General features: G+C 43.2%; 2 protein-coding genes across 7 annotated transcripts; one reads left to right on the forward strand and one right to left on the reverse strand.

The window, feature by feature from the left end:
• Positions 1–4: 4 nt before the first annotated feature.
• kctd17 (potassium channel tetramerization domain containing 17) lies at positions 5–13833 on the forward strand. Of its 6 annotated transcripts, none has more exons than XM_058061801.2 (7): positions 5–525; positions 5728–5836; positions 6586–6677; positions 7168–7311; positions 8831–8956; positions 10098–10230; positions 11814–13833. In XM_058061801.2, the coding sequence occupies exons 1-6, from the start codon at positions 199–201 to the stop codon at positions 10188–10190; spliced, it is 891 nt and encodes a 296-aa protein (XP_057917784.2). In that variant the 5' UTR covers positions 5–198; the 3' UTR covers positions 10191–10230; positions 11814–13833. The 6 variants fall into 6 exon arrangements, with proteins under 6 accessions (XP_057917784.2, XP_057917786.2, XP_057917783.2 ...); XM_058061803.2 differs by having other exon boundaries at positions 6–525; positions 7168–7263; XM_058061800.2 differs by having other exon boundaries at positions 8–525; positions 7165–7311.
• On the reverse strand, positions 11669–25016 carry gucy2cb (guanylate cyclase 2Cb). The gene is made up of 27 exons (XM_078789173.1): positions 24815–25016; positions 24484–24596; positions 22784–22851; positions 22483–22698; positions 21882–21997; positions 21704–21806; positions 21513–21627; positions 20900–21041; positions 20720–20802; positions 20528–20636; positions 19665–19746; positions 18786–18894; positions 18653–18712; positions 18512–18583; positions 18347–18451; positions 18196–18282; positions 17527–17659; positions 17316–17453; positions 17031–17107; positions 16818–16909; positions 16549–16707; positions 16277–16469; positions 15970–16144; positions 15747–15845; positions 15494–15588; positions 15124–15200; positions 11669–14243 (listed from the first exon to the last, which is right to left on the reverse strand). The coding sequence occupies exons 1-27, from the start codon at positions 25014–25016 to the stop codon at positions 14042–14044; spliced, it is 3222 nt and encodes a 1073-aa protein (XP_078645299.1). The 3' UTR covers positions 11669–14041.
• Positions 25017–25871: the final 855 nt, after the last annotated feature.

A 25871-nucleotide genomic window follows, 5' to 3' on the forward strand; every position in this document is an offset into this window, starting at 1 on the left:
ATACTTTGTTAAATTTGTAAGGAAGTAAATAATAATAAATGTTAATGTTAAGTGTTAATAATACATTTGTACTGCTGCTCTGGAGGCCACGCCCCCACTGTATGGTGGGCGGGGCGTGATCCGGTTGGTAACGCAGAGAAAGGCACACAAGCACACAAACTCTGTGGTGTCGACTCGGCGAGAAGCGCCCTTTTCCAAATGGCGACTACACCGGAAGACCAGTGGGAACCGGCGCTTCACGGCTGCCACCACAACAGTAACAACAACAACAATAACAACAACAACAAAGACAGCGAGGCGGGAGACAGCACCGCGACAACGGCCAGCTCGCCGGAACCTGGCGGGAAGACGTCGCATAGCGTTGGTAATGGCTCGGTCATCAACCCCACCGGGGGCAATAACGGGAAATGGGTTCGCCTGAACGTCGGCGGTACCGTTTTTCTTACCACGAGGCAGACGCTCCTCAAAGAACAAACTTCGTTCCTGTACCGACTGTGCCAGCAGCAGGATCTACACTCTGACACGGTGAGTGGGGCCAGGACACCCCGGTCCGTACCGTACATATCACCCTGTATTCTACCCTACTTACTATGGTACCGTCCTATAAACTTTATTACCCCTCTGGTTCTCAAATGGCGGCACTAGTACCTCTCATGGTAGATACACAACTACAACAGTATAATACTATTATGCCTTAAAATACTATAAACAAAAGCAAAAACTCTTGGCTCTCATTCACATCCTCGAATTGGACTCTAAAGGCCACCTGAGTCGACCTGGGTCTCAGTTTGTAAACAATATGACGACAATATATTTGTGGTACACCACAAAAATATTCATTCATTCATTTTCCACCGCTTTTCCTCAAAAGGGTCGCAGGGGTGCTGGAGCCTATCCCAGCTGTCTTTGGCCGTGAGGCGGGGTACACCCTTGATTGGTGGCCAGCCAATCAATCACAGGGCACATATAGACAAACAACCATTCACACTCACATTCATACCTATGGACAATTTGGAGTCGCTAATTAACCTAGCATGTTTTTGGAATGTACCCGGAGAAAACCCACGCATGCACGGGGAGAACATGCAAACTCCACACAGAGATGGCCGAGGTTGGAATTGAACCCTGGTCTCCTAGCTGTGAGGTCTGCACGCTAACCACTAGACCACTGTGACGCCACCACAAAAATATAAAATTTTAAAACAAACATATATTATTATAATGCCAAAAACAGGGAAGTTTATGAATTTATTGGGATACCCATGAAGCGCAGCCCCAGCTGGTTGCTAGTCTTTGTGGGGGTCTACCATTAAAATGATAAAAGCCCTAAAATTACATAGCCATAACACCAGAAAGGGATCATGATATAACCAAATCCCAGAAATGCCATAACACTTGAAAAGGATCATGATACAACCAAAACCCAAATCAGATACAACACTGATCTAACCTATGGAGCTTCTGTAGATACAATGTAATTAAGAGACAATATCAGAGGCGTTCCTATTATTTTATCCTTTATGCCTGGCTAAATATACCACTTATAAAAATATTGTTTATTAAACACGTTACTACAGGTGTACCCAATTTGCAAGACACCTAAAAATAGACTTAAAAGGAGTACATTGTCATATGTTTTCATCTTAATATAGATGCAAGGCATTTGAATGAAGTGCCAGTGTGTGCGTGCATGGGGCTCAGCATCCTTTTGTGGAGTGTGACTGAAGCTGGAGTCAGATGGAGGAACACGTGCCGTCTCTTCCGCAGGAGGGGTGCACAGTCACTGTAGCTGAACAGCAGCATCTTTACGTGCAAAGCCAGTAAGAGAGCTCCTGATCACATTAGGCATTAGAAAAGACAACAGATATGATTTGAATGATGCTGATTTCTCTCCTGCTGCTTGCCTTTGATATGGTGATGAGTACGAGTGTGACAGGAGGGGACGACGGTGGGGCTCATTGTCTGTTGGTGTTGGTAATCGGCTCTCCTTCAAAATGCTACTGAACATCAATTGGAAGGTTCCTTATGGGGTGCATGCTGTATTGCAGTACACTTGTACTTTTCCCCTTGCTATTGCAACTGATTTAACTCGGCCGCCCGTTTACACATCGGCATCGATACTACATTGCCACCAGGACACTGGATAATGATGTCAAGTGTCAATTATTTATTTTTATTATGATTTGTCTGACTGGAACTTATCACGTTTTTTTTAAACAAATAAACTGTGATAAAGGAGGGGGTATTTCACTTATGTTTCTTGAACCAATTAACTGTGATAAACCAGAGAGTATTTCACTTATCATGGTACTTGAACCAATTCACTTATCACGATACTTGAACGGATTAACTGTGATAAACGAGGGGGTATTTCACTTATCATGTTTCTTTAACCAATTAACTGTGATAAATGAGGGAGTACTTCACTTATCATGGTACTTGAACGGATTAACTGTGATAAAGAAGGGGGTATTTCAGTTATCATGTTTCTTGAACCAATTAACTGTGATAAATGAGGGAGTACTTCACTTATCATGGTACTTGAACGGATTAACTGTGATAAAGTAGGGGGTATTTCAGTTATCATGTTTCTTTAACCAATTAACTGTGATAAATGAGGGAGTACTTCACTTATCACGGTACTTGAACGGATTAACTGTGATAAAGAAGGGGGTATTTCAGTTATCATGTTTCTTGAACCAATCAACTGTGATAAATGAGGGAGTACGTCACTTATCATGGTTCTGGAATGGATTAACTGTGATAAAGAAGGGGGTATTTCAGTTATCATGTTTCTTGAACCAATTAACTGTGATAAATGAGGGAGTACGTCACTTATCATGGTTCTGGAATGGATTAACTGATAAAGAAGGGGGTATTTCAGTTATCATGTTTCTTGAACCAATTAACTGTGATAAATGAGGGAGTACTTCACTTATCATGGTTCTGGAATGGATTAACTGTGATAAACGAGGGGTATTTCACTTATCATGTTTCTTGAACCAATTAACTGTGATAAACGAGGCATTACTTCACTTATCATGGTTCTTGAACCGACTAACTGTGATTAACAAGTGAGTACTTCACTTATCATAGTTCTTGAACCAATTAACTGTGGTATTGCTTAACTTAGCACGGTTCTGTAAGTCATTACGACCACCTAGTGGCGTGAATTGTTTTAAAAGGGGGATAGATCTGGGGTCAGGGGGAACTATTTTTGCAAACGCGCTAATAATAAAAGAACTTCTTTATTAAGAAAACTTCCCTCTGATAAGGGTGGCTTGGAGTTCAGTGAGGTTTGCCAAAGCACGTTCAGACTGTTGACCAATGACTGCAAAGCCTCTGTGCTAGCATTTGTTGGAGTTGTGACACAGATCTGTGTGCCTACTTTGGTGACCTCACCTAATGAGCAGATGTTCTTTCCTGCAGACCAAGCAAAAAAAAAAACAACAACAAAAAGAAATTCAATTGAGGTGCTTTTTCCTCGACGGCAGTGTTGGCAGTCTCCATGCCACACTGGGGGGGGGGGATTACCATGTGACCTTCAGCGGCGACCTGACAGGAGTTTCCCCACCTAAATATCTAAACGACGTCTCCCGGCCTCATGCAGGATCGAGCGCAGACACTCATCCCCATCTTTATTTCCGCTCTCTCCGTCATCGTCATTGTCAATCTCAGCAGGGATGAGCCATTTTTTTCTTCTCTCACCCGCCTCTCAGTCTGCTCTCAATAGCGCAGTGGGGAATCTTGAGGGAGATGTAGCGCAACGTGATTTTAGCCTATGACTCCATTATGCTATCTGTCATCCTCTCTATAGCAGGAGCAGGAGGTTGTGTATAGATATGTGTCTTAAAATGCTAATATTTTATTTGCTAGTTGATAATTGTCGAGTAGCTCCGGGTTTTTTAATCATGCTGCTTAAGTCATTATGTACATTGTTTCCGTCAGCGACACAAGCACAGGCAACCGATTTCAAGAGTCAGGACAGACACATCAGTTCAATTGTTGAATGAATACAGAGCCTCAGTCCGATAGTCTAGAGTGGTTGCATAATCAGTACGTTCCTTGCAAATTCTGGTCTTAGTCACTTGAATAATGTAACAGTGGATGTAGGGAGTCAGTGCGTTTCATTCAGCAAGTTTATCCTCAAAATCCTTATTAAGGACTAGCAACCACAGTTCTTTGTTCCAACCAAAACACCAAAACCTAACTGCACACTGGCACAAGACCTGTTACAACCGCTGTTTTTCCATATCATGTATAAAAACAAATTGCCTAAATGTGATGCATTTTAAAATACCACTTAGCCACGAGAGAACTTTGTATTTCCACAATTTGCCAAAGTTGATGCAAGCTTACTCACTCAAGCTTCAGTGGCTTCTATTTTCGTTGTGCATGCAAATTGTAGCTTTTGCTACAGAACAGGGAGCCAAAGAAAAATAAAATCATTCCATCTCGAAAGCCGTGGCCACGTGTACGCGGGTATTTTTAATGACAGCAATTTTCCTCTCACTCCAGCAAATGAAAAAGGAAAATTGGCTCATATGAGAACACATTTACTGTCCGATTCACTGCTTTCTGAAGCTGCATTCTAAGCATTATGGGAACTGTAGTACTTTTTTGCCATACATTACTGTATGGCAAATACTGTATAAGCCACAGGGTTTAAAGCATGAGCCTCAGTCAGTCAAGTCAATTCCAGTCCCTACCTCATATCCATTAGTTCTGGAAACCTGAAGAAGGCACGAGGCTAAAAATGCTATTGCTGGCCTTTCGGTTTCACACAAGTGTTTGTGTTTTGTCTCTGGAGAGAAGTTCATATTCTCCAAGATAGAGTCTTCAGTCTTCTTACGTGCACTGATAAGATCACTGATATTTAAGACAACTCTTCCAAGATAATGTCCAGCTTTGACACTTGGATGATGCTACATGAGCAGATGTAATGACATGACCAGATTATAGATTGAGACTATGGAGTATTTGATGGTGATGAAATACCAAAGCAGATTTAAAGACAACACATGTCTAAGCACATTTACTGCTCGGCATCTCTGCTGTGTTGGATTCCAACACAAGTCTGAACTCGCTTTATCACCTCATCGTTACGGGATGAAGGGAGATGAAGGTTTTCACATTTGACTAAACTTTTTTGAATGTTTACTGTAGATCACACGCATGCCCAAGGAGGAGCACTCATTGTCGGACACACTTTGTCAGAAGCACCGCTGGTGCCTTGGAGCTCAGAAGCCGGACATGAGGGCGCTGCATTTACTAAGTGCAGACAGCATTGCCACAACATCGGTAGTGGAAATGTGGTCATTCCACGTTTTTATGGAACTAGCCGTGTTCCAGGCATCGGTACAATGCTTGCTGTATGCACACTGAAAGTCAAAACTGAAACTTTGGCATGGTTTAACACGACAATACAACATTCTAACGACATTCATTCAAATGTGCGAAAAGCATAATCGGTCCACTTTAACATTTGAAATGACATGATAAATTTATTAGTTTAGAGTTAATTTCAGTTAGAGAAGGACCTTCTGGAACGGATTAATGCCGCTAACCAAGGTGCTACTGTTTGTTGAGAAATAAGATGTCAAACACGAGTATATTGCCAAAAATGATAGGAGGGATACTGTGATGCTCCAGTACTAAGACTACAGTATGTACTATAATACTAATGTTGTTGTCGGACGCTGTATGTTCTGATTCTCTGTGTAACAGGATGAGACGGGAGCCTATGTGATTGACAGAGACCCCACCTACTTTGGACCCATCCTCAACTACCTGCGACACGGCAAACTGGTCTACAACAAGGAGCTGGCTGAAGAAGGTGTAGTTGTCGCTTGTTTTATATCTTCGCGATTATTAACGCTTTCTTCCTCGATTTCTAACCATTTAACCTAATTGTAAGATTTTTTTTTGTAAAAATGGCCTCTTACTAGCCCAGGATAGCCTTAGCCTCTGAAATGCACACCAGACCATGGGCTTGAGAGCTCTTCAAGTTATTTTACCAGACAGTCGAACTGTATTTCCCCCCCTCCCCAGCACACACAACAGGCCTCCCCACCAACAATTCACCCAGCCCCTTTTAATCGTGACGGGCCAACCATAATTCCCCAATGAGAGGGTGAGGCAATTTGTCCCTTCTTTTATGTTACAAAAGCCTTTCAATATTACCACACTTAAGTTTCACTTTCTGTATACATTTTAAGCACTAGATTTCATTTAACTACATTTACCCAACAACCACCCAGTTAACCCCCGCCTCCTCCAGGTGACGCTTGGGAGAGTCCAATCAAGGTGATATGCCATGCTTGTGCCCCGACCAATCACCTCAAAGAAAGGAGAAAGTGATGAGAAATTAGGAACAAAACCAATGAAAAACTAAAGTGGCAATTAAACAACTTAAATGGCAAACAAATATAATTAAAGTGCTAACCAGAATGTCTATATGTAAATAACAAAGGCCAACTAACACAAATAGAAAACATGACAGTGTGTAGGTGGGGCATACACCTGATCAGTGAGGGAGGATCGGCAGCTCCCTCACACTAATCTATGTGTTCCTTTTGCCTCAAGGTGTCCTGGAGGAGGCCGAGTTCTACAACATCACCCCTCTGATTAAACTGATCAAGGAGCGGATTGTTGAACGGGACTCCAAGTCCACACAGGTAACCACCAAATCACTCATTTTCAACACATTTCAGCAATCAGCTCAGGATGCAAGTCAGGGGATATCTTGTACAACGTTGGAGTGTTGAGATGATGGATCTTCCGCACCAACAGTCACCAACATCATGTTGCAACTATGGAACATTCACTCTTTTGTGTTTCTCTGAAGAGAGCGCTGCGACTGCTTTTCTCTCCTTTCTTTTTCAGGATGGTTGCACTCACGCTTACATAATCACTCCGCTCTGTCCAGCATACTCCCACTCTCCCTGTGTTGTACTGTACTTTACTGTACATGCCTAGGGTCCCGTGCGCTTCACTCGTCTGAAATAAAAGAGGCGGATTTGCTGACACTTTTTTTCCCCTCCACTTAAGATCTCATCTGAGTCTGAGTTGAAAATGTCATATTTGTGTTCATTTTGGACATTTCTCAAACAAATTGTCATTGTCTCCTCTTCTCGCTCTCTCTCCACCCCCGCCCCCCACCAGCAGGTCCCCCCTAAGCACGTCTATCGAGTGTTGCAGTGCCAGGAGGAGGAGCTGACCCAGATGGTCTCCACGATGTCCGACGGCTGGAAGTTTGAGCAGGTCAGCGTGCGCGCCTGCAGAAAGCCCCGCACTGGACTGCTCTGGACTGTGGGTTGGACTCACGCTGCTGCTGACCCTTCAACTTTGACACCCTCCCCCTCCATCCCTAACCCTTCCGGCCCAATCCGAGCCCTGCCTGCTGCATTCCTCAAAAACATTCACCTTTAGGCCTATAGTCGTAACATAATATCTTTAAAGGTTCGTCCCGTTGAGCCAATGATTAGGCTTAAAAGCCGTCCCGAAGCCCAACATACCAACATGTGCACATCCTTGGATGCAAGATATTACTTGTATGCATCGCTGCTGCTGTTTGTTGGATTTCAGCGGTTTCAGTTCAGTCTCTGAAGACTGGATTATGCTTCCCTGTCAAGGAGCCAGCGTACGCCACGCTGACTCACTCCTCCCACTGCAAACCATCTTTCTTCGTGTGACTCGCATCTCCCAAAAAAAAACCAACCCCTGACCTTACGCTGCGGCAAAGCGGACCAAAATAATCTAACGCTATTGTCATTGTCATTCACGAGTGTATAAAGTAAAGGAAAACACCATATTAACTTCAAACGTATTTCAAATCATCCCAACCCTAGTGCCCCGTTTTTTTTAATGTGAAATCGTCCATGAATACATACATTTTCTATGCTGCTTATCCTCATTAGGGTTGCGGGGGTATGCTGGAGCCTATCCCAGCTGACTTCGGGTGAGAGGCGGGCTACACCCTGGACGGGTCGCCAGCCAATCACTAACATTTACACGAGGTTGGCAGTTGTGACTGACTGACACTTATTCATTTCCTCAGCTACAACGCAATTTCCTGGAGGCAATGTCAGTAATTGCCGAGCGGGCGGATTATGTTCCGGGTTTTGATTTAAACAAACGTGTCAGCTTTTAAGTTCCTGTTTTTGAGCCGACACAACACTACAATTTAAAAAAAACTTTTTCCATGTTGAACGTTGTATGATCTTAACTATTTTCATGCTCCTCTCCCAACACAAAAAGCCTTGAGTGGGTAGCTTTTCCCACATTTGGTTATGCAACAGCCTTATTCAAAATTCTAACTCAAAATTCTACACACAACATACCTTTATGACAACATGAAACATGTTTTTTTTAAATTTGCGATTGACATGTACATGGGTATTCGCACCCAGTCACTGGAACCAAGAATAACTGCCTACTATGATGGTAGCAACGTCTTTCAGTGTTTACTTTGTTTTCTGGTAGCCAGCCTTAATTCTCCTGATGCTAGCGGCACACAAAGAAGTAGTAGACTAGGGATCACGTTTAGCTCCTCCCCCCTGCTGCTTTGCCACCTTGCATGCAGTAGAAGTTTGCTCTGCACACTTTCTTCTATAGACGTCGATCTGTCGTTGTTTACAGATATATTTGTTGCCACTAGTAAGACATGCTTCTTGTTGAGTCCGCCGCTGAGTGTGTCCGCTCCCCGACCTGACCCAGCATGCATGAACACTAGTGTCTCTCCTCACTCACGTGTTTTTCCTCCTAGATGAGCTTTACTTCCTGCTGATGGATCTTCTTTTACTGTGTCTGTGTGTGTGTATATGTCCAGATGGTGAACATCGGATCATCATACAGCTACGGGACTGAAGACCAGGCTGAGTTTTTGTGTGTAGTTTCCAAGGAGCTCCACACACCCGGTTCTGGACTGGGTACAGAGCAGAGCCACAAAACAAAGGTAAATACACGCTGACACACACCCACTAGGGTGGTGTCTTGGGACGGTGCCAAGCAACTGTGCAACATGGCCACAAGTGGAGAGTTAAGTCTTGCATAAGTCTTGTGTCAAACGGAATCTGTTTTTGTTTGGACAAACATGGAAAATCTCAATAAACTAGGAATGCATGGAGGACCACAATGTATCCCACCGGACAGCTTCTGGATTTTTCACATGCATTCCAAAGCACAAGAGCAGTCCAGCTAAACAGCTAGCAATCACAAAACGTTCATCATTGAAAATGCATATTTTAGTGTTCTGAATTGTATTTTTCTATAATATATATTAAGTAGTTAAGTGGTTACCGCGCAGACCTCACAGCTAGGAGACCAGGGTTCAATTCCACCCTCGGCCATCTCTGTGTGGAGTTTGCATGTTCTCCCCATGCATGCGTGGGTTTTCTCCGGGTACTCCGGTTTCCTCCCACATTCCAAAAACATGCTCGGTTAATTGGCGACTCCAAATTGTCCATAGGTATGAATGTGAGTGTGAATGGTTGTTTGTCTATATGTGCCCTGTGATTGGCTGGCGACCAGACCAGGGTGTACCCCGCCTCTCGCCCCAAGACAGCTGGGATAGGCTCCAGCACCCCCCGCGACCCTCATGAGGAAAAGCGGTAGCCCATAAACATGGCAGGCTCCCCCATGGCGGCGCCCCCATATCCAGTTGAGATCACTGATGTAAATGATTGTCCTTTGGCGTATTTAAATATATTGATAAATGTGTTATCATGTCAAGCTGCAAATATGTGCGTCACTGTGGCTTGCTTTCCTCTTTTTTTTTTTATACGTTACTGCTTGGTGTGTGTTCTTTGTGCTTTGACTCTCCACTCAAAGCTCCAAATGTCACTCACCTACAAATGTCATCCACTCCATCACTCACACACTCTCTCGACCTTCCACTTCCTGTCTCTCTTCCTTGCTCTTTCATGTGGATATATAAATACATGTTTATATATATATTTATATATATATGAATGAATGAATATATCTGCCTGTTCACTGACACTCATCAGCGTTCATTTTTCTTTTGGGTTCATTTTCTGTCCATTTTTTTTCCCTTTTTGTTTTCCCCATCCCGCCGTCCTTCCCGCTGACCAAAGCCGACAGAGACGCAGGACGAGGAAGCAGCACAGGAGGAGGAGGAGGAAGAGGGAGGGAGAGAAACCACACCGAATGAGTGGCTTAGAGAATGAGGGAGTCATGTTTCTTTGTTCCAAAGAGAGTCGGGAAAGGGTGAGGAACTGCGTTAGTCGTAGATGTGCTCATGCATAGATTCTACTTTGTCTAACTGTACTGTGTCTATTCGGGGTGTTTCATGGCACCGCAATGGGTTTCATCACAAAGATGTGCAGAGGAAATGATTTGAACACACAAATAATAATTATCAAAGTATTTCCTCAAATACTGCAATTAATGATTGATTGGGTTGGCGTCAGACCTTCTGGAAGGACTGAATAACACCAACAAGGCTTTACTGTTCCTGAGTTCACAGATGCAATTATTGTCACGAAAGGGTTAACTGCATTGCTTATCAAAACAGCAGCACCTACCCAGGGACCTAAATATGTCTTTCAGAGGAATTACAGACTTAAAAGGGACCTATTGGGCTCATTTTCCGACCCTTTGTATTGAGTTGTGGACTCCTATAGAGGAGCTACACACAATAACCCCCCACAGAAAACTTTGAATCTTCCAGAATTTGCACCTATTCTATTTGTGCTTCCCGCGTGCCCAAAGTGCTTCATAACTACAAATGAACCCCACTTTCTAATATAGTGGGTATAGGATAATAAATAAATAAAGTCTTATGAGAGCTAATTGCTAAGTGTTTAGGAGCGACTGGCAACTCATGATCTACTGGCTGGAGACCCCTGACTTACCAAGTATGAACTCAGAGTGGCAACATAGGAACTCAGGAAAAGCCAGCTGTGTGGCGCTGCGTCCAACCTCACCTGCCCGAGTAGGCGCACTCATTGTCGGACACACTTTGTCAGAAGCACCGCTGGTGCCGTGGAGCTCAGCAGCTGGACGTGAGTGAAATATGATGTAAATATTTTTCTAACTTCATTCATAGGTCAGAAAAGTGGAAAAGCATAATAGGTCCCCTTTTAAAAGCATATTAAACAGCAGTATTAAAGATGATTTTACAGTATTTAGTCTGTGCACGTTCATGTTTTTACTACTTCCACCTCGTCTTTACACTCTATAGTAGTCTTTTTCTACTTGAACTCTGAATCGATATCGCTAACCAGTGATGTAGAACTATACCGCATCATACTGAGAGGTCTCGCTCACATGACTCATCAGACACACACCCCTATCCAGATAGCGCATGCCCAGATGTCATTAATAAAGATTAAGAAAAGATTGATTTCAATCTCCCATTCGGAAACGATGAGACATTTCCTGTTGCCTTTCTGCCCAGTCATCTTGACCTGTGTGGGCGTGCATGCACATGCTCCCACTGTTCCATCATTACAGATAAGCAATGAGTGCAGCGACACTGTGGGCTCTAATTACCAATGCTGTGACATGAAATATCCTTGACCTTTTAGTGCAGCAGTCGTGACCTACACTGTATGTGATTCCCTGTCCTTGTTCACAAATACACAGGAACAGACACACTTTTCAGACATGGCTGTGTATCTTTTTTTTTTTGGTTATGCACACCAGCCATCACGTGTGTGGTCCCCATTGTCATCATAATCATCCCTGCTGCCACGACAAACAACAAACAAATAAGAAGATGTACTGTTAGTAAATACCGTCATCCAGTGGATCCGGTGGCTGACCATTTATCTTCTTTTCTCCCACAGCTTTTCCAGATCCATGGCTCCCGGATGTAGACATGACAAGAACCTAAATCATTTATTTAGGCTTATTACAACATCCTGTACATGGTGTATGTGTGTGTGTGTGTGTGTGTGTGGCATCAAACATCTGCTGGAAACAGATGTGTAGCATTTTTATTGCTTTTTTGACAAACAAGACATAGCTGAATGCAGCGGTATCCTCCAAAACATTTTCCAGGGAGTAAAGTAGTAGAAGTTTAGTTGCCACGAATGGTAGTGCAGCTTAGTACATTTACGACCAAAGATATGGAAATATGACGACACCTTTGAAATTAACACCCAAATGATACAATCATCTGATGTGTAGCACAAAACTGCTGTTGCTTAACATGCATCACCTTATATATTTGGCATCTATCCATCATGAGGGTATGCTGGAACCTATCCCAACTGACTTCCCGGAGAGAACATAGAGATGAGGAGCCCCCAAGCGGAGAATCGAACCCAGGTCTTCCTGACCTGACTGTGTGGCCAACATGCTAACCTAATCTTCTACCGTGCAGCCCGTGCTTTGTCCCATTTAAACAAATAAAAGCCTCATTATCACAAAAAGGTAGATTTACTCTTTAGCCGTGTCCCTCTTTATATTGGCTTTTTTGTCGAAAACCGATATGCTGATATTGTCTAACTCCGAATTTCCGATACTGATATCAACTGATTCCGATATGTGTAACATGACATATCTCAACACGTGTTGTATACAGCCTTTTTTACAATATCGGTTGTCATGATCGTGAAAAAATCCAACACAGCTATCCACCAATATTGCTGTTTTTTTATGCTGATATAGTGGGAATGGGCCGCAAAAGTCTGTTGTTTTTTTAAATCCTCTTTTAATCCTCTAAAACGGGTTTTCAAAGTCTTACATTGTGAGCCTCCCTCCAAGGAGCCAAAGCGCTCCTGTGATTGACTGTAATGCACTGCATGAGTATAATAAAAACTCCTTGCAGTTTGGATAAATTAATGCCCCCTAAAAGCCGGGGTCCCGGGCAAATGCTTGGTTTGCCTCTGAATGCGTGACGCTGAGGTCACAGGCTCTAGCCGGGTTGCGTTAACACCCACGACTTGAGAGATTAGCTCTCTTTGAGACAACTGCAGCCATCTGGAGGCTCGCCGCTTACGTCTGTGCCCTGCGTCGTGAAGCACAGATGGACCAGAGACACGCACATACACACACAATAAGCGTGTGTGGTAGGTTAGAGACAATCAGGCACTGAGACGCCCCCCACCCCCATGAGTTTGACATCAAAAGTATCATCGCGATAGATTTTTAGCTGCAGTGCCACAATTCATATCGTATGAGATGTTTTCTAGGCTGATGTGAATCATATTTGTGGTGTTAGAAATGTTACTTTTTAAAATACAGTACTTGTATTATTCAGTGCCTTCAGTTCAAGCATGTAAAAAATAGATTTTCAAAGAGGAGTCAGTTAAAGCATCGTTTTAGTCTAATCTTAGTACATATCGTTAAGAGTTGGCCACATTTGGAGATGACATTGTGAAGGCTATTTTGTACATGTCTTTTTTTAATTCTTTTGTATATTTGGTTCTTATTTATTATCAAGGTTGAAATGTCTCACATTACAAAATATTCAGGGGTTTGTAGTTGGGGTGACGATCTATCTACTCGGTGAGTTTTTTTTATACTTCTGTTTGCATGTCAGAGTGCTTTGCTCCATCCTTGTGTCGTGTGTGTTCATCCGCTTGTTAAATGCTTCCTGTTGTATACTTGCAGTATTTGATGTGTAAAGGTCACACAGAGCCGTCCCCCTTCATTACCTCCTGGCGACAACAACAAAAGCAAAGACGGGATGTGGAATTGTAAATGGTTGTATTTGATGCAGGAGTTTCTTCTGCAGTCACAGCCTCACTGTACTGTATAATACACAACAAGGTGAGAGAGGCTCTACAAAACAACATATGATGTCAATGAATGTCACTGCTCTCAACAAATAAAAGACTTTCCCTTTTGCTTTAAAATACAGCTTATGTCTTGTTGATTCGATATGAGCTCACACAGTCATGATGAACTTTTCATGTTTCCACTCTACTATGACTACACAGTAAAAAAAAACATTGGAATTATGATTATGCAGTGAACTCAGCTAATACCAACGTCTTTGTTCATGTCATGGATGCCAAGCTCAACAGTAAGTCAATTTGAAGTCTTACTTGTTCACGGAAGGTTTATTCTACAAGAAGGTGCTCAGGGTGTTGTCCACAGTGGCCAGATGCAAGTATTCTGGAGGTTCCACCTCAGGCTCTCGCCCCATGCGGCCATCCTGGCTTTGACACAAAAGTGTCTGCTTTCTGCGTATGGAGCCTTGGGAGCGGCGTTCCAGACAGGCCAGGATCATGTGGGCAAGGTCTTGCTGGAGCCGCTGAAAGTTCTCCCTGGAGAAAAACGTTGGTGACATTAAGTTGGCATTATGGTATGGCCTGAAAAGGAGAAGGAAGAAGCAGAGCTGATTGACCTCTTGTTCTTCTCTTTATCCATTACTAATAATGAGTGATGTCAGTAACACATTACTCTTGTATAACCTTTTTTTTCCTAGTAACGTGTAATCTAATGCGTTACTGTTTCAAATCAAGTAATCTGATTTAAGTTACTTATCTACCTTCACTCTGCGTTACTATTGTAGCGGCGGCTGAATAACAACATCAGACACCTGCCGGCAGACCTAGCTACCCATGTGAACACACAGCAGTAGTTCCTTAGAACTCTTCTTCTACTCCCTTTTCTTCCAAACACCCGCCCCAACCCGCAAGCTGAACCCGACTGCCCTCTAGTGTCCACACACGAAACAGCAGCTTGGACAACACAGCCAATGCTACACGATTTTTCAGCAAATAGAAAGCCAACGTTCAGGTTCAACTTTAAAAACATTGCTGATGCTGCACCAATAAAAATAGGAATATTTTGAATATAACTATTTTATTTAATAGACCGGTTGGCGTTCTGTGGTGAAAGGACGTTGCAGGCAGCCGCTGTTAAGTAACTGAAAAAGTAACTAGTAATGTAATCAGCTGATATCAATACCGTGCTTTTTCACTGATATCGGCCGATACAACTGGTAGACGATCGATCGGATATACACACATTGTCTTCCAAAAGAGTGCATCCCCTCACAGTTTAGCGACCATCTTCTCAAGGGACGATACTATCGCTAACTTAGTATCTAACTTATATCTTAGAGTAGTCAGTGTACAGCTGGTAGAGCATTTAAAACCTTGACTTCACATTCCCCCAGTGGTAAAGAGAAGCTCTGCTTACGTTGTGGGTGGAGTCGGTAGGTCATAGTCTTCACCCGTCTCACCCGTCAACCAATAGGTGGTCTCTGTTCCTTTACCCTGGGAAAACACATGCAAAATGGTGAGGTGAAAAGCCATCCATTTGAATAAAAACTACAAAAATGGGGGACATTTCTGTGTCCAGCAATAAGCCCAGATAAAAATGCATATGGAGAGTGTATATTATGTGTTGTTCTCTGTGTCTGTCATTGTCTTCAGGCTGCTCGGAGGACACAAATCTGTGGTTTTGTTTTTTGTTTCACACTAAAAGTCCATTATCATCTGCTCCACTGTTATCAGTGTGCATTCTGCCACCAGGTAGAGATATTGATATTTTTTCACTCATTGATTACCTTTAGATACGTTTCCCCTCTCATCTCATACTCAAACTTGCAGTCTGTCCTTGTCAGGATATTTATAGTGGGCTGACTGACGTGGATCCGCAGGGCTGCAGGCCAAAAATGTCAGTGTAAGTTCACTTCATGATGCTGATCACGAGTTATTCTAATTGCATGTGAATCATTACTCATGTCACACAGCAGGAACAAAGTGACGGGTTGCGTTAATGTCGCTGTAACTGAGTCTGATCATGAAAAGTATGCTCACGGTGTCCTGTGGACTCCATTCGAGATGCCGTGTTGACCGTGTCCCCAAATAAGCAATATCTGGGCATCTTTATGCCCACCACGCCTGCTGCACACAGACCTGACACACAATGCCAGAAAAAGACAAAATATACATTTCAACGGTTCTGCTTACAAACAAGGAAAGTTATCTTTTGATCCATGTTATCTTATTAGAAGATCATACCAATATGTTGTGTATGTACCTGAGTGCACACCGATGCGTATCCACACAGGGATGCCGGGCAGGTGTCGGAGCTGGAAGGTGCCCATGAAGGCCAAAATGTCCAAGGCCATGCGGCAGATATCCACTGCGTGCCTGTTGCCATTCCGCCTCGGTAGACCAGAGGCCACCATGTAAGCATCACCTATTGTCTCGACCTGAATCCACAGAGTGATGATGATGGCCACGCAGGAACAATGCAGTAACAATATTGTAATGTCCAAGCCAGGCACAGTGCAGAATTTGCAATACAGCTGTCAGCGTATTGCTGAGTATCAACCTTATTGTACCTTATAGACATCATGGTGGTCCAGGATGCTGTCAAAGCCCTTGTAGATGTCATTGAGCATGTCGACAACCTCCATTGGCGTGCTGTACTGGCACAGCGTGGTAAAGCCCACAATGTCACTGAAGTAAATGGTCACCTCGTCATACAGCTCAGGCTCCACCACGCCCGTCTCCTTCAGGCTCTTCACCACAGGGCTGCAATAAAGACAGAAAATACGTGCACGGGTCGATAGCTTGCAATGTGAAAGTTTACGTTTTCATACACCCAACAGACCCAGGAAGTAGCATGAAGTTGAGGCAGTCGGCTCGATCCCTCTCTGCTTTGTAAAGGGCCGTTCTCTCCTCTACCAGGTGCTCCAGGTTCCTGGAATACATCTGCAGTCGGCGAATCAAGTTGTCCATGTAACTCTCGTTGTCTTCGTTGTGAATTTTACTATATAATACAGGAACGGCAGCAAGAAAAAGTAAATAGCACCACTTTCTGGAAGCGGTCATAAGACACTTCATTAGGTATTAGCTTTATTAGGCAAAGATGGCAATTACCTGATGATTTTGCCCAAACAGTTTTCTACCTTCTTAAAGTCGGGTCTTTTCTCAGCATCCTCGTCCCAACAACTTTTAATCAGCATATACACCTGGGGGGTGGACAGGAGATGAACTTAAAAAACAGCTGGTGTTGGAGCAAAATATTGTATTGTTTCATAATAATAATAACTATCTTATCACACATTTGCATCTTAGAAATGAGGATCTTACCTCGTGTTCTTTCTCAGAAGTTGTGTCAAAGTTCAGATCGGGCCTGAAATAGGACATGATGACCTTGGACAGCTTTTCTGTGCCAACACACACCCATTACCTCATGAATAAAAAGCACATATTCATGTGTGTTCCCAGTTGTTAGCATTCTAGCATAGCCCTGGTGATGTATCAGCATACACACACCAGTAATGCTTCCCTGTATGTTTACCATTGAAATACAATGTATTGTGTTAGTACCACTGTCACACATCCATAGTGTTACACTATGGTATGATGTTTCACCTGCGCGGTCGGAGCAGCTTTCGGTGTAGAAGGTGCTTTTTCGAAGAACTATCTCCTGAGCAATGATGGCAAAGCTGTATACATCTCCTTTTTGGGAGGTGCCCTGCTTCCTTAGATGCTCCGGTGCAGTCCACAAGTCTGACCAGAAGAAGGAGACACAAAAACATCGATGAATAATGTCAGCGGTTAGATTATGTGGGATTTTTTTTACCTCTGCCAGGCTTGAGAAAGGAGTTGCAGCCAAAATCTGTGATCTTCACCACCATGCGGTTGTCCACCACACAGTTGGTGGACTTGAGGCGTCCATGCACCTGGATGTCACTGGCATGCAGGTAGGACATGCCCTGCACGTACATAAGGGTCAAACAAACACCCAGCGCAATTGTGAAAACTAATAGACAACCAAGTCAAAGACGAAATGATGATACTAAAGAAGTAACAGAAACGTGTATAAATACAAATTGATGGTGTGGACAGAGTGGATGAAGATAAATTCATCAGTAGAACATTGGTATGGGGCTGCACAGCGGTCGAGCTAGGAGCACAGCTACGAGACCAGGGTTCAATTCCACCCTCGGCCATCTCTGTGTGGAGTTTGCATGTTTTCCACGTGCATACGTGGGTTTTCTCTGGGTACTCCGGTTTCCTCCCACATTCCAAAAACATGCTAGGTTAATTGGCAACTCCAAATTATCCATAGGTATGAATGTGAGTGTGAATAGTTGTTTGTCTATATGTGCCCTGTGATTGGCTGGCCACCAGTCCAGGGTGTACCCCGCCTCTCGCCTCTCGACAGCTGGGATAGGCTCCAGCACCCCCCGCAACCCTCGTGAGAATAAGCGGTAGAAAATGAATGAATGAATGAACATTGGTGTGTCACCTTTGCGATGTCATACATAACGGAGATCTTGAACTCCCAGTCCATGAAGGTCTCCTCTGGGTAGGAAACCTTGTCATTCAGCACGTACTGTACAAAGAACATACATTGAATACAGTCTGTTTTGATGTCAATGTGTGCATGCCATACATACCCTAAGTGACCCCCGCTCGCCATACTCAAACACCCCAAACACACCCTCATCCAACTTCACCGTGCCGTAGAACTTTGTGAGGTTATAATAGTCGATTTGAAGGAGCTGCAGACACCAAGAGATCATTAAACTATGAAGTGAAAGTTAATTGTGTGTCTTTCTCACAGCATTTAGCTCCAGTTTCTGCGTCTCATCAAAGTTTCCGTCTGAGTGGTTGAGCTCCTTCAGAATGACAATCTGAAACATTTGCAGTGCCACCGATATGAGCAGTAACCCGTAGCAACAAGCAGACACCTTACGCTATACCTTCTTATCGTAGAGTGCACGGCGGATCTTGAATACTTTGTTTTTCCTCTCATATTCAATCTGATGCAATGAGAGGGACACTTTAATGCCATAAAAACAGAAGTGGACACTTTGATGTTGGACGAGTGTTTGCCTTCAGAGAGACTTGGTTGAGTGAGTCGTCGTCTAGCAGAGTGACTAGCTCAGACAGGATGTGGGAGTCGGAGCAGCGTTTCCTCAGCAGACGATCTCTCCTGTTCTGTCTGAAGGAGTCGGAAAAAGTCCAAAGTATAGGAACAGTATTTGGTAACTTTCAACTTTGAAATAGACGTAATATTGTTCACTTGGTCATTATCAGCTACAGAGCATTAAGACATGCACACATTGATTTCCTGTTCAATGCAAAATAAGCTTAAAAATAAGAGCATGTCAATACAACCTGGATTCAACACTTTTTGACTTTTTAACCACCGAAAGAAAGATTTGTGCACGTCGGATAAAAGTCTAAAAAACTGCAATGTCAGCAGAATGGTGTGAAGATAAGCAGTTCAGTGGCCCGCGGCTGGACTTTGGACACTGGGCTTAACAATTAATAGCGATAGCAATCTACTTAATTGTTATTCTAATAGCTCTTTAAATGTGTCTTAAAATGGAGCTTGTAACCGACCCTTGTGAGGACCATGAAAATGAATGAATGAATGGTAAGATACATTATATGTAGTCAATAAATAATACAATTTTCGGACAAATTTAGTGACATTGGATCATTTCATTTCATGTGCAGTTGTTGGAATCACTGGTTTAAAGAATAAAAATAGCTTAACGACGAAGACACATACGTTTAGAGTAGTGACTGAGGAACTAAGGCTTATATTATTTAAGTAATAGTGTTGTGGCCCAAAGTTCAATTCCGGTTGCAATCAAAAACAATACTTTATAGTTTAGTGTGTGTGTGTGTGTGTGTGTGTGTGTGTGTGTGAGTGCCCTATCCTATAGACACCACGTTAAAAGGTGTATCATCATCATCCCCCACCTGTAGAAGATGAAGGCAATGGTGGCCACCACCACCACAGTCACCGCCAATACTATGACCACGACGTCAAGTGATGCTGCCTCTGTTAGTGGAAAGATAACAGTTGGTAAAGAGATAATACACTCACTGGTCACCTTATTGGGTACACCTTGGTAGTATGTATAAGGTTTGGACCTGTTTTGCCTTCACATTCATAACAGTCACAATTGCTAGCAAAGAGGCGAGCCAGCTAGCGATGATACAGGAGACACGGCGGGAAGGCTATTGATTGACATTGGTCCTCAACCAATCAGGACGCAGAAAAAAAATTGGTGGCGCAGATACACGAGAAAGGGGGAAGATAGATAGATAGAGAGAGAGTGTGTGAGAGACACTCAACGTCCCACAATGCAATTCTTCTTAAAGAGCCAGGCTCGGCCTGTAACAGCGTTTTGCAGGAAACTGCAATTTAGCAGTGATAGTTTTTGGTATTAAAAGAAAATTGGGATTTTGCCCATCATCTTCATGTGAGAGTGGAGCACATATGTCTTTCTTTTTCTGTTCTAAAGACGCAGCTAAGAATGCAAGTAATGGGACGCAAACAGTGCCAACAACGCTTCATTTACATATAATGTAATGTGGATATTAACCAAGCTACATTGTTATTGTTAAGTATTTTAATAGCTGTCTTTGTAGACAGCATAGGTGTGTCCCGTTAAATGCCGTATGAGCTGTTTCTTTTTATCTGTTTTTATACCTTTAGAATGCACAGAAAAGAGAAAGAGACATGTTCATGTCTCACATAAGGATTGCACCCCAAAAGTGCAGTTTTCCTTTGAGCCAAATGATGTGTTGGTTGGTGATGTTATGCAGACTGTATGTACCTTGAGCCGGCTTGAAATTCGGAAGCCTGTTTCCCCAGACGAAGGAAGGGTCAGTCTCAACCAGTGTGGTCAGGCTGTGCTCCGTGTCAAAGGTAAATAAGGTTCGATACTGGAGAAAAAACAGAATTTTTTCACCATCAAAAGTCATTACACTTCAAGCTGTGATGTTTCATGTGAAAAAAAACCAAATACCTTGTTGTCATTTGTGGTGTAAATGATAGACAGAGTCACATCTCTGTCTCCGTGCTCGTCTAGCCGGTAGTTTCCTGCAATGCCTTCGTAAGACAACATGAAATGTTGCCATGGTCACTAGAATTTTAAATCTTAAATCTTTTGGACTGGCCAATTCGTATAATAATTCTGATTACTTACCATCAAATGAGGTGTTCCTGAGGTAATTCACATTAACATATGGCACCTGATGAACCACTGACTGAGGTTTCTGCACTATTTCCCTTATCGCCCGACTGACCAGCAGCACTGCGTCGTGGTAGGCAGCCATGTAGTCATTCATCTGAACAAAAATATGATATTATTAATATGGCTTTATTAAGTAGGTGCATAATCAAATATATTTATATTTGTTTATGTACCAAAGTGTGGAGTCATCTTCTCAATAGCATGACTTATTAAACTTTTTACTGGTACTGTATTTATCAGTTTTATTATATTTCACTGTCATACATAAAATTCCAATTTTATATAATGTACATCACAATGTACATCATTTCATATTAAGTAGGTAAACAATATATCAGTGAAGCTGTGCATGCTACAACCAGTAGCGGTTCTAGCTATGGGCCATATGGGCAGTTGCCCAGGGCGGCATTCTCCAGGGGGCGCCACGGAGGGGGAAGGACAAAAAAAAAAAAATCTTTACTAATGCTCAGCGTTCACCAAATGAGCATCATACTCGCACCTCCACATGTGATCAAACGTTCCACCACGTGATGTGGATGAAACCAAAGAAGCTTTGTGTACTCACTGTGGTGTTGCTTTCCGGGTCGGAGTCTATGGTGTAATTTCTGGTGTTGGGCATAGTGAGTACCAACACATTCTTCATGGATGGTAGAGACGTTGTATTGATGTAGTATTGGTCGCTGTGGAAACGACGCAAAACAAAAATGTTGCAGAACGTGCATCCAAATTGGAAGTGGGAGTGAAAGCCGTGCTAACTTGTAGAGATCGATGAGGATGAAGAGAATGTCACTGCTGTCTGCCTCTGCTGAGAGATTCTTTGCCTCCAGAACATCCATCACTGAACCACACATGATGAACACTGCAACGAGAACGCACGTTTACAGGAAGTGACCCTGGTAAAGCACGAGTTAGGTTACCTAAAGTAAAGACTTACAGTTGCTTCTCCTCTTCCCGTCTGATGACATGACTGCTTGCAGGTCTTCCGGTTTGCGCAGCATGGTTCGTTCCACACTTTGGACAAAAATGCCTGCCTCCAGTGCATTTATATACCTGTGGAATTAAATACACTCTGCATCATGCCTGCATTTCCACAAAATACCCACAGACGATTGAAACCTGTTGATGTGTGCCACTTATGACCACTTGGAAAATAAATACAGTTTAACTCCAGGACAGAGCCTTGTGGTACACCATTCATTCATTCATTCATTTTGTACCGCTTTTTCCTCACAAGGGTTGCGGGGGGTGCTGGAGCCTATCCCAGCTGTCTTGGGGCTATATATAGACAAACAACCATTCACACTCACATTCATACCTATGGACAATTTGGAGTCGCTAATTAACCTAGCATGTTTTTGGAATGTGGGAGGAAACCAGAGTACCTGGAGAAAACCCACGCATGCACGGGTAGAACATGCAAACTCCACACAGAGATGGCCGAGGGTGGAATTGAACCCTGGTAACCACTCGCCCACCGTGCCGCCGGTGGTACACCATAAAAAGTAAAAACTATGAGTAGATGAGTGATCTCTCACCAAAAGCATTCCTCTGTATTTTCCTGCTTCTTGTACACATAAGCCGTCTCCCACACCGGCTTGATGGAGTTATGTTCTTTCCAGAAGTGGATGAAAAAGTGGGAGACTTTGAGCGCGGGCGGTAGGAGGCGTTGCAGGTTGACCGTGTAATCGCAGGAGGTGCCGAAGCTTCCCGCCGAGATGATGGGTGTGCTCAGTTTGAGACCCTTTTCAGCACTGCCGCAGGGGAGCGAGAGGCCACGGGAATATGAGGGATATGTCTGAAGACACGATGACGGATTTCAAACGTGCCTGCACTTACTCAACCATATGGAAGGTAGCTAACGTGCATGTGGGTCCCAGCATGGCACATCCCAAGTCACCAGTAATCTGCAGAGAAACCGCATACTGTGAGTTGAACCTTCATAAACACTCCAAAAAATATCAAGTTGACTTTAATTTATGTTTCGATGGCTGTTAGCTTTGTTAAAAGTCCAACATTACACTTGATTGTAATGTTTTTTTCAACTTGCAGTCATTTTGCGTATTTATACTTCAATTTCGTGATAGTAGTATTCCTTATTTGTTATTCCTTATTACTGTTTATGAAGTTTTAAATGTGTTTTTTTTACATTAGAGCCTTCTAAACATGTTATAACACCCCTATAGTCACCTTTACAGTCATTCATACATTCATTTTCTACCGCTTATCCTCACGAGGGTGGCGGGGCTGCTGGAGCCTATCCCATCTGTCTTTGGGCATTGCTGGAGCCTATCCCAGCTGTCTTTGGGCGTTGCTGGAGCCTATCCCAGCTGTCTTGGGGGGTTGCTGGAGCATATCCCAGCTGTCTTTGAGGTTGCTGGAGCCTATCCCAGCTGTCTTTGGGATTGCTGGAGCCTATCCCAGCTGTCTTGGGGGTTGCTGGAGCCTATCCCAGCTGTCTTGGGGGTTGCTGGAGCCTATCCCAGCTGTCTTGGGGTTGCTGGAGCCTATCCCAGCTGTCTTGGGGTTGCTGGAGCCTATCCCAGCTGTCTTTGGGGGTTGCTGGAGCCTATCCCAGCTGTCTTGGGGGGTTGCTGGAGCCTATCCCAGCTGTCTTGGGGATTGCTGGAGCCTATCACAGCTGTCTTTGAGGTTGTTGGAGCCTATCCCAGCTGTCTTGGGGGTTGCTGGAGCCTATCCCAGCTGTCTTGGGGGTTGCTGGAGCCTATCCCAGCTGCCTTTGGGGTTGCAGGAGCCTATCCCGGCTGTCTTTGGGCGAGAGGCGGGGTATACCCTGGACTGGTGGCCAGCCAATCACAGGGCACATATAGACAAACAACCATTCACACTCACATTCATACCTATGGACAATTTAGAGTCAACAATTAACCTAGCATGTTTTTGAGAAAACCCACGCATAATGTAACAATTTAGCTTAAATAATGGCATTCTCTAACACGGAATAAGAAGTCTTTCTGTCTCACATAATCTTATTTATGCACATTTAATGTAAAAAAAAATACATACAATATCAGGAAAAGTATATCAGCAACATTTAAAACTTTAAAACTTTTTTCCAGGTCATGTCCGTCTTTGCCAGACCTGGGAATGCACTCATAATTGCCCAATAAGGCAGTAAAAAAAAAAAAAACGTGTGAACGTCAGCCACGCCCACTAGCCTGCTTTTCCAAACACAATAAGGAAATGATTCCAATAAAAATCTGTAACTATAAGAAGTGTACAGTGGGATGAAAAAGTTTGGGCACTCCTGATCATTTTCGAGATTTTCCTTTGTAAATGACTGGTTGGTTGGATCAGAAATGTCACTCACTGTAAATACAGTATATCATATATCATAAATCATATAGCAGACCAACACAGTGAGAAATTAGAAGTGAAATGAGTTTTTTCGGCTTTACAGAAAGTGTGCAATAATTATTTACATAAAAGTAGGCAGATGCATAAATTTCGGCACCCCCAATAGAAAAAATATAATTTTTTGCTGTGTATGAAATCATAAAATCCATATTAGTACTCACCATGAGGTTTCTTAACTCGGCCACTCCTTCACATGAGCTACTGGAACAGCCTCTTTGTCGATAGATGGTGGTGTTAAAACCACCAAATTTGACCGTGAGATTGAGCGTCACGCCTTTGATATGAAGACATGAAAGTATGATTGACATGATTACATTTATGCCCTGACAAATATGTAATGAGTTATCAGTCATTGCATCACTGAACAGTAAGATCACAGAAAACGGTAGAGGATAAGAAGATGAAACATCCCAGAAAATAACATTTTAGCAATAATAACATAATAATAATAATGATTTTTGTATTTAAGTTCAGCAAGTGAACCCATCTTACCATTTTCCTGCATCCCAGATTCAGACTCCAAGGCCTTGAGTATTTGTCCTCTAACAAACTTCAAGCTCCAAGGCGAGTCCTCGTCATCCAGTAGAACCACATTCATGGAGATCCCTCTCAGGCAATGCCGGATGCCCTGACATGACGCCACAAGACTCCCAAAGATGAACAACCACCGCAAACACAATCCGCTTTTCCCCATTTTGGTCGCGGTCCGTCTTCCGGCACTAGGAGAAATAATCCATATTCTGCTGGATTTCTCCTCTTTTCTTTGCATCCACAATCACTTCCTCTCTTTCACTCTGAGTGGCTGCTCACCTGCAATTTACACACCATCTTGTTAATATACAACATGGAGCCATATAGCCGGAAAGGTCATATAAACTTGTCTCTGTTGTCATGCCAAGGTCTACATGAATTACGAGCACAGACGCGTACAATGACGTGGAGATAACGTGCACGATTTACTTATTGACCACTAGGAATACAATGCTTGCAAGCGTTGTTGGAAAAGACAAAAATATAGTCACGGTTTGAGGTTACTTTGGGTCACAAATAGATGACGGCAGGTAGAGTACACGGACCAGGGTGAGGGCTTTCAGGCATGTCGATATTATTATTAATCTTGCTATTATTGCAAATGGAAAATAAAGGATTTGAATGGTTGTTTTGCTTATGTTGTATTATATTATTGCATTAGGCTGCACGGCGGTTGAGTGGTTAGCGCGCAGACCTCACAGCTAGGAGACCAGGGTTCAATTCCACCCTCGGCCATCTCTGTGTGGAGTTTGCATGTTCTCCCCGTGCATGTGTGGGTTTTCTATGGGTACTCCGGTTTCCTCCCACATTCCAAAAACATGCTAGGTTAATTAGCGACTCCAAATTGTCCATAGGTATGAATGTGAGTGTGAATGGTTGTTTGTCTATATGTGCCCTGCGATTGGCTGGCCACCAGTCCAGGGTGTACCCCGCCTCTCACCCTCGTGAGGAAAAAGCGGTAGAAAATGAATGAATGAATATTATTGCATTATTGCCTTTAATTTTGCTCAAACAAAAT

The sequence above is a fragment of the Doryrhamphus excisus genome, linkage group LG2, assembly GCF_037039965.1.
Source record: "Doryrhamphus excisus strain RoL-2023G ecotype Guam linkage group LG2, RoL_Dexc_Guam_v1.1, whole genome shotgun sequence".
In the NCBI taxonomy this organism is placed as follows: domain Eukaryota; kingdom Metazoa; phylum Chordata; class Actinopteri; order Syngnathiformes; family Syngnathidae; genus Doryrhamphus; species Doryrhamphus excisus.

Bases quoted from the DNA above. Each gene is read 5' to 3' on its own strand.
- gucy2cb (XM_078789173.1), bottom strand. From the start codon at position 25,016: ATGGGGAAAAGCGGATTGTGTTTGCGGTGGTTGTTCATCTTTGGGAGT. The intron at 22,699-22,783 runs GTAAGTGCAGGC...CCCCTGCGGCAG, and splicing joins GCTACCTTCCATATGGTTGA to TGCTGAAAAGGGTCTCAAAC. The intron at 16,470-16,548 runs GTCTGTTGGGTG...TCTTTATTGCAG, and splicing joins AACTTCATGCTACTTCCTGG to CCCTGTGGTGAAGAGCCTGA.
- kctd17 (XM_058061800.2), top strand. From the start codon at position 199: ATGGCGACTACACCGGAAGACCAGTGGGAACCGGCGCTTCACGGCTGC. The intron at 526-5,727 runs GTGAGTGGGGCC...TCTGTGTAACAG, and splicing joins AGGATCTACACTCTGACACG to GATGAGACGGGAGCCTATGT. The intron at 7,312-8,830 runs GTGGGTTGGACT...GTATATGTCCAG, and splicing joins GCACTGGACTGCTCTGGACT to ATGGTGAACATCGGATCATC.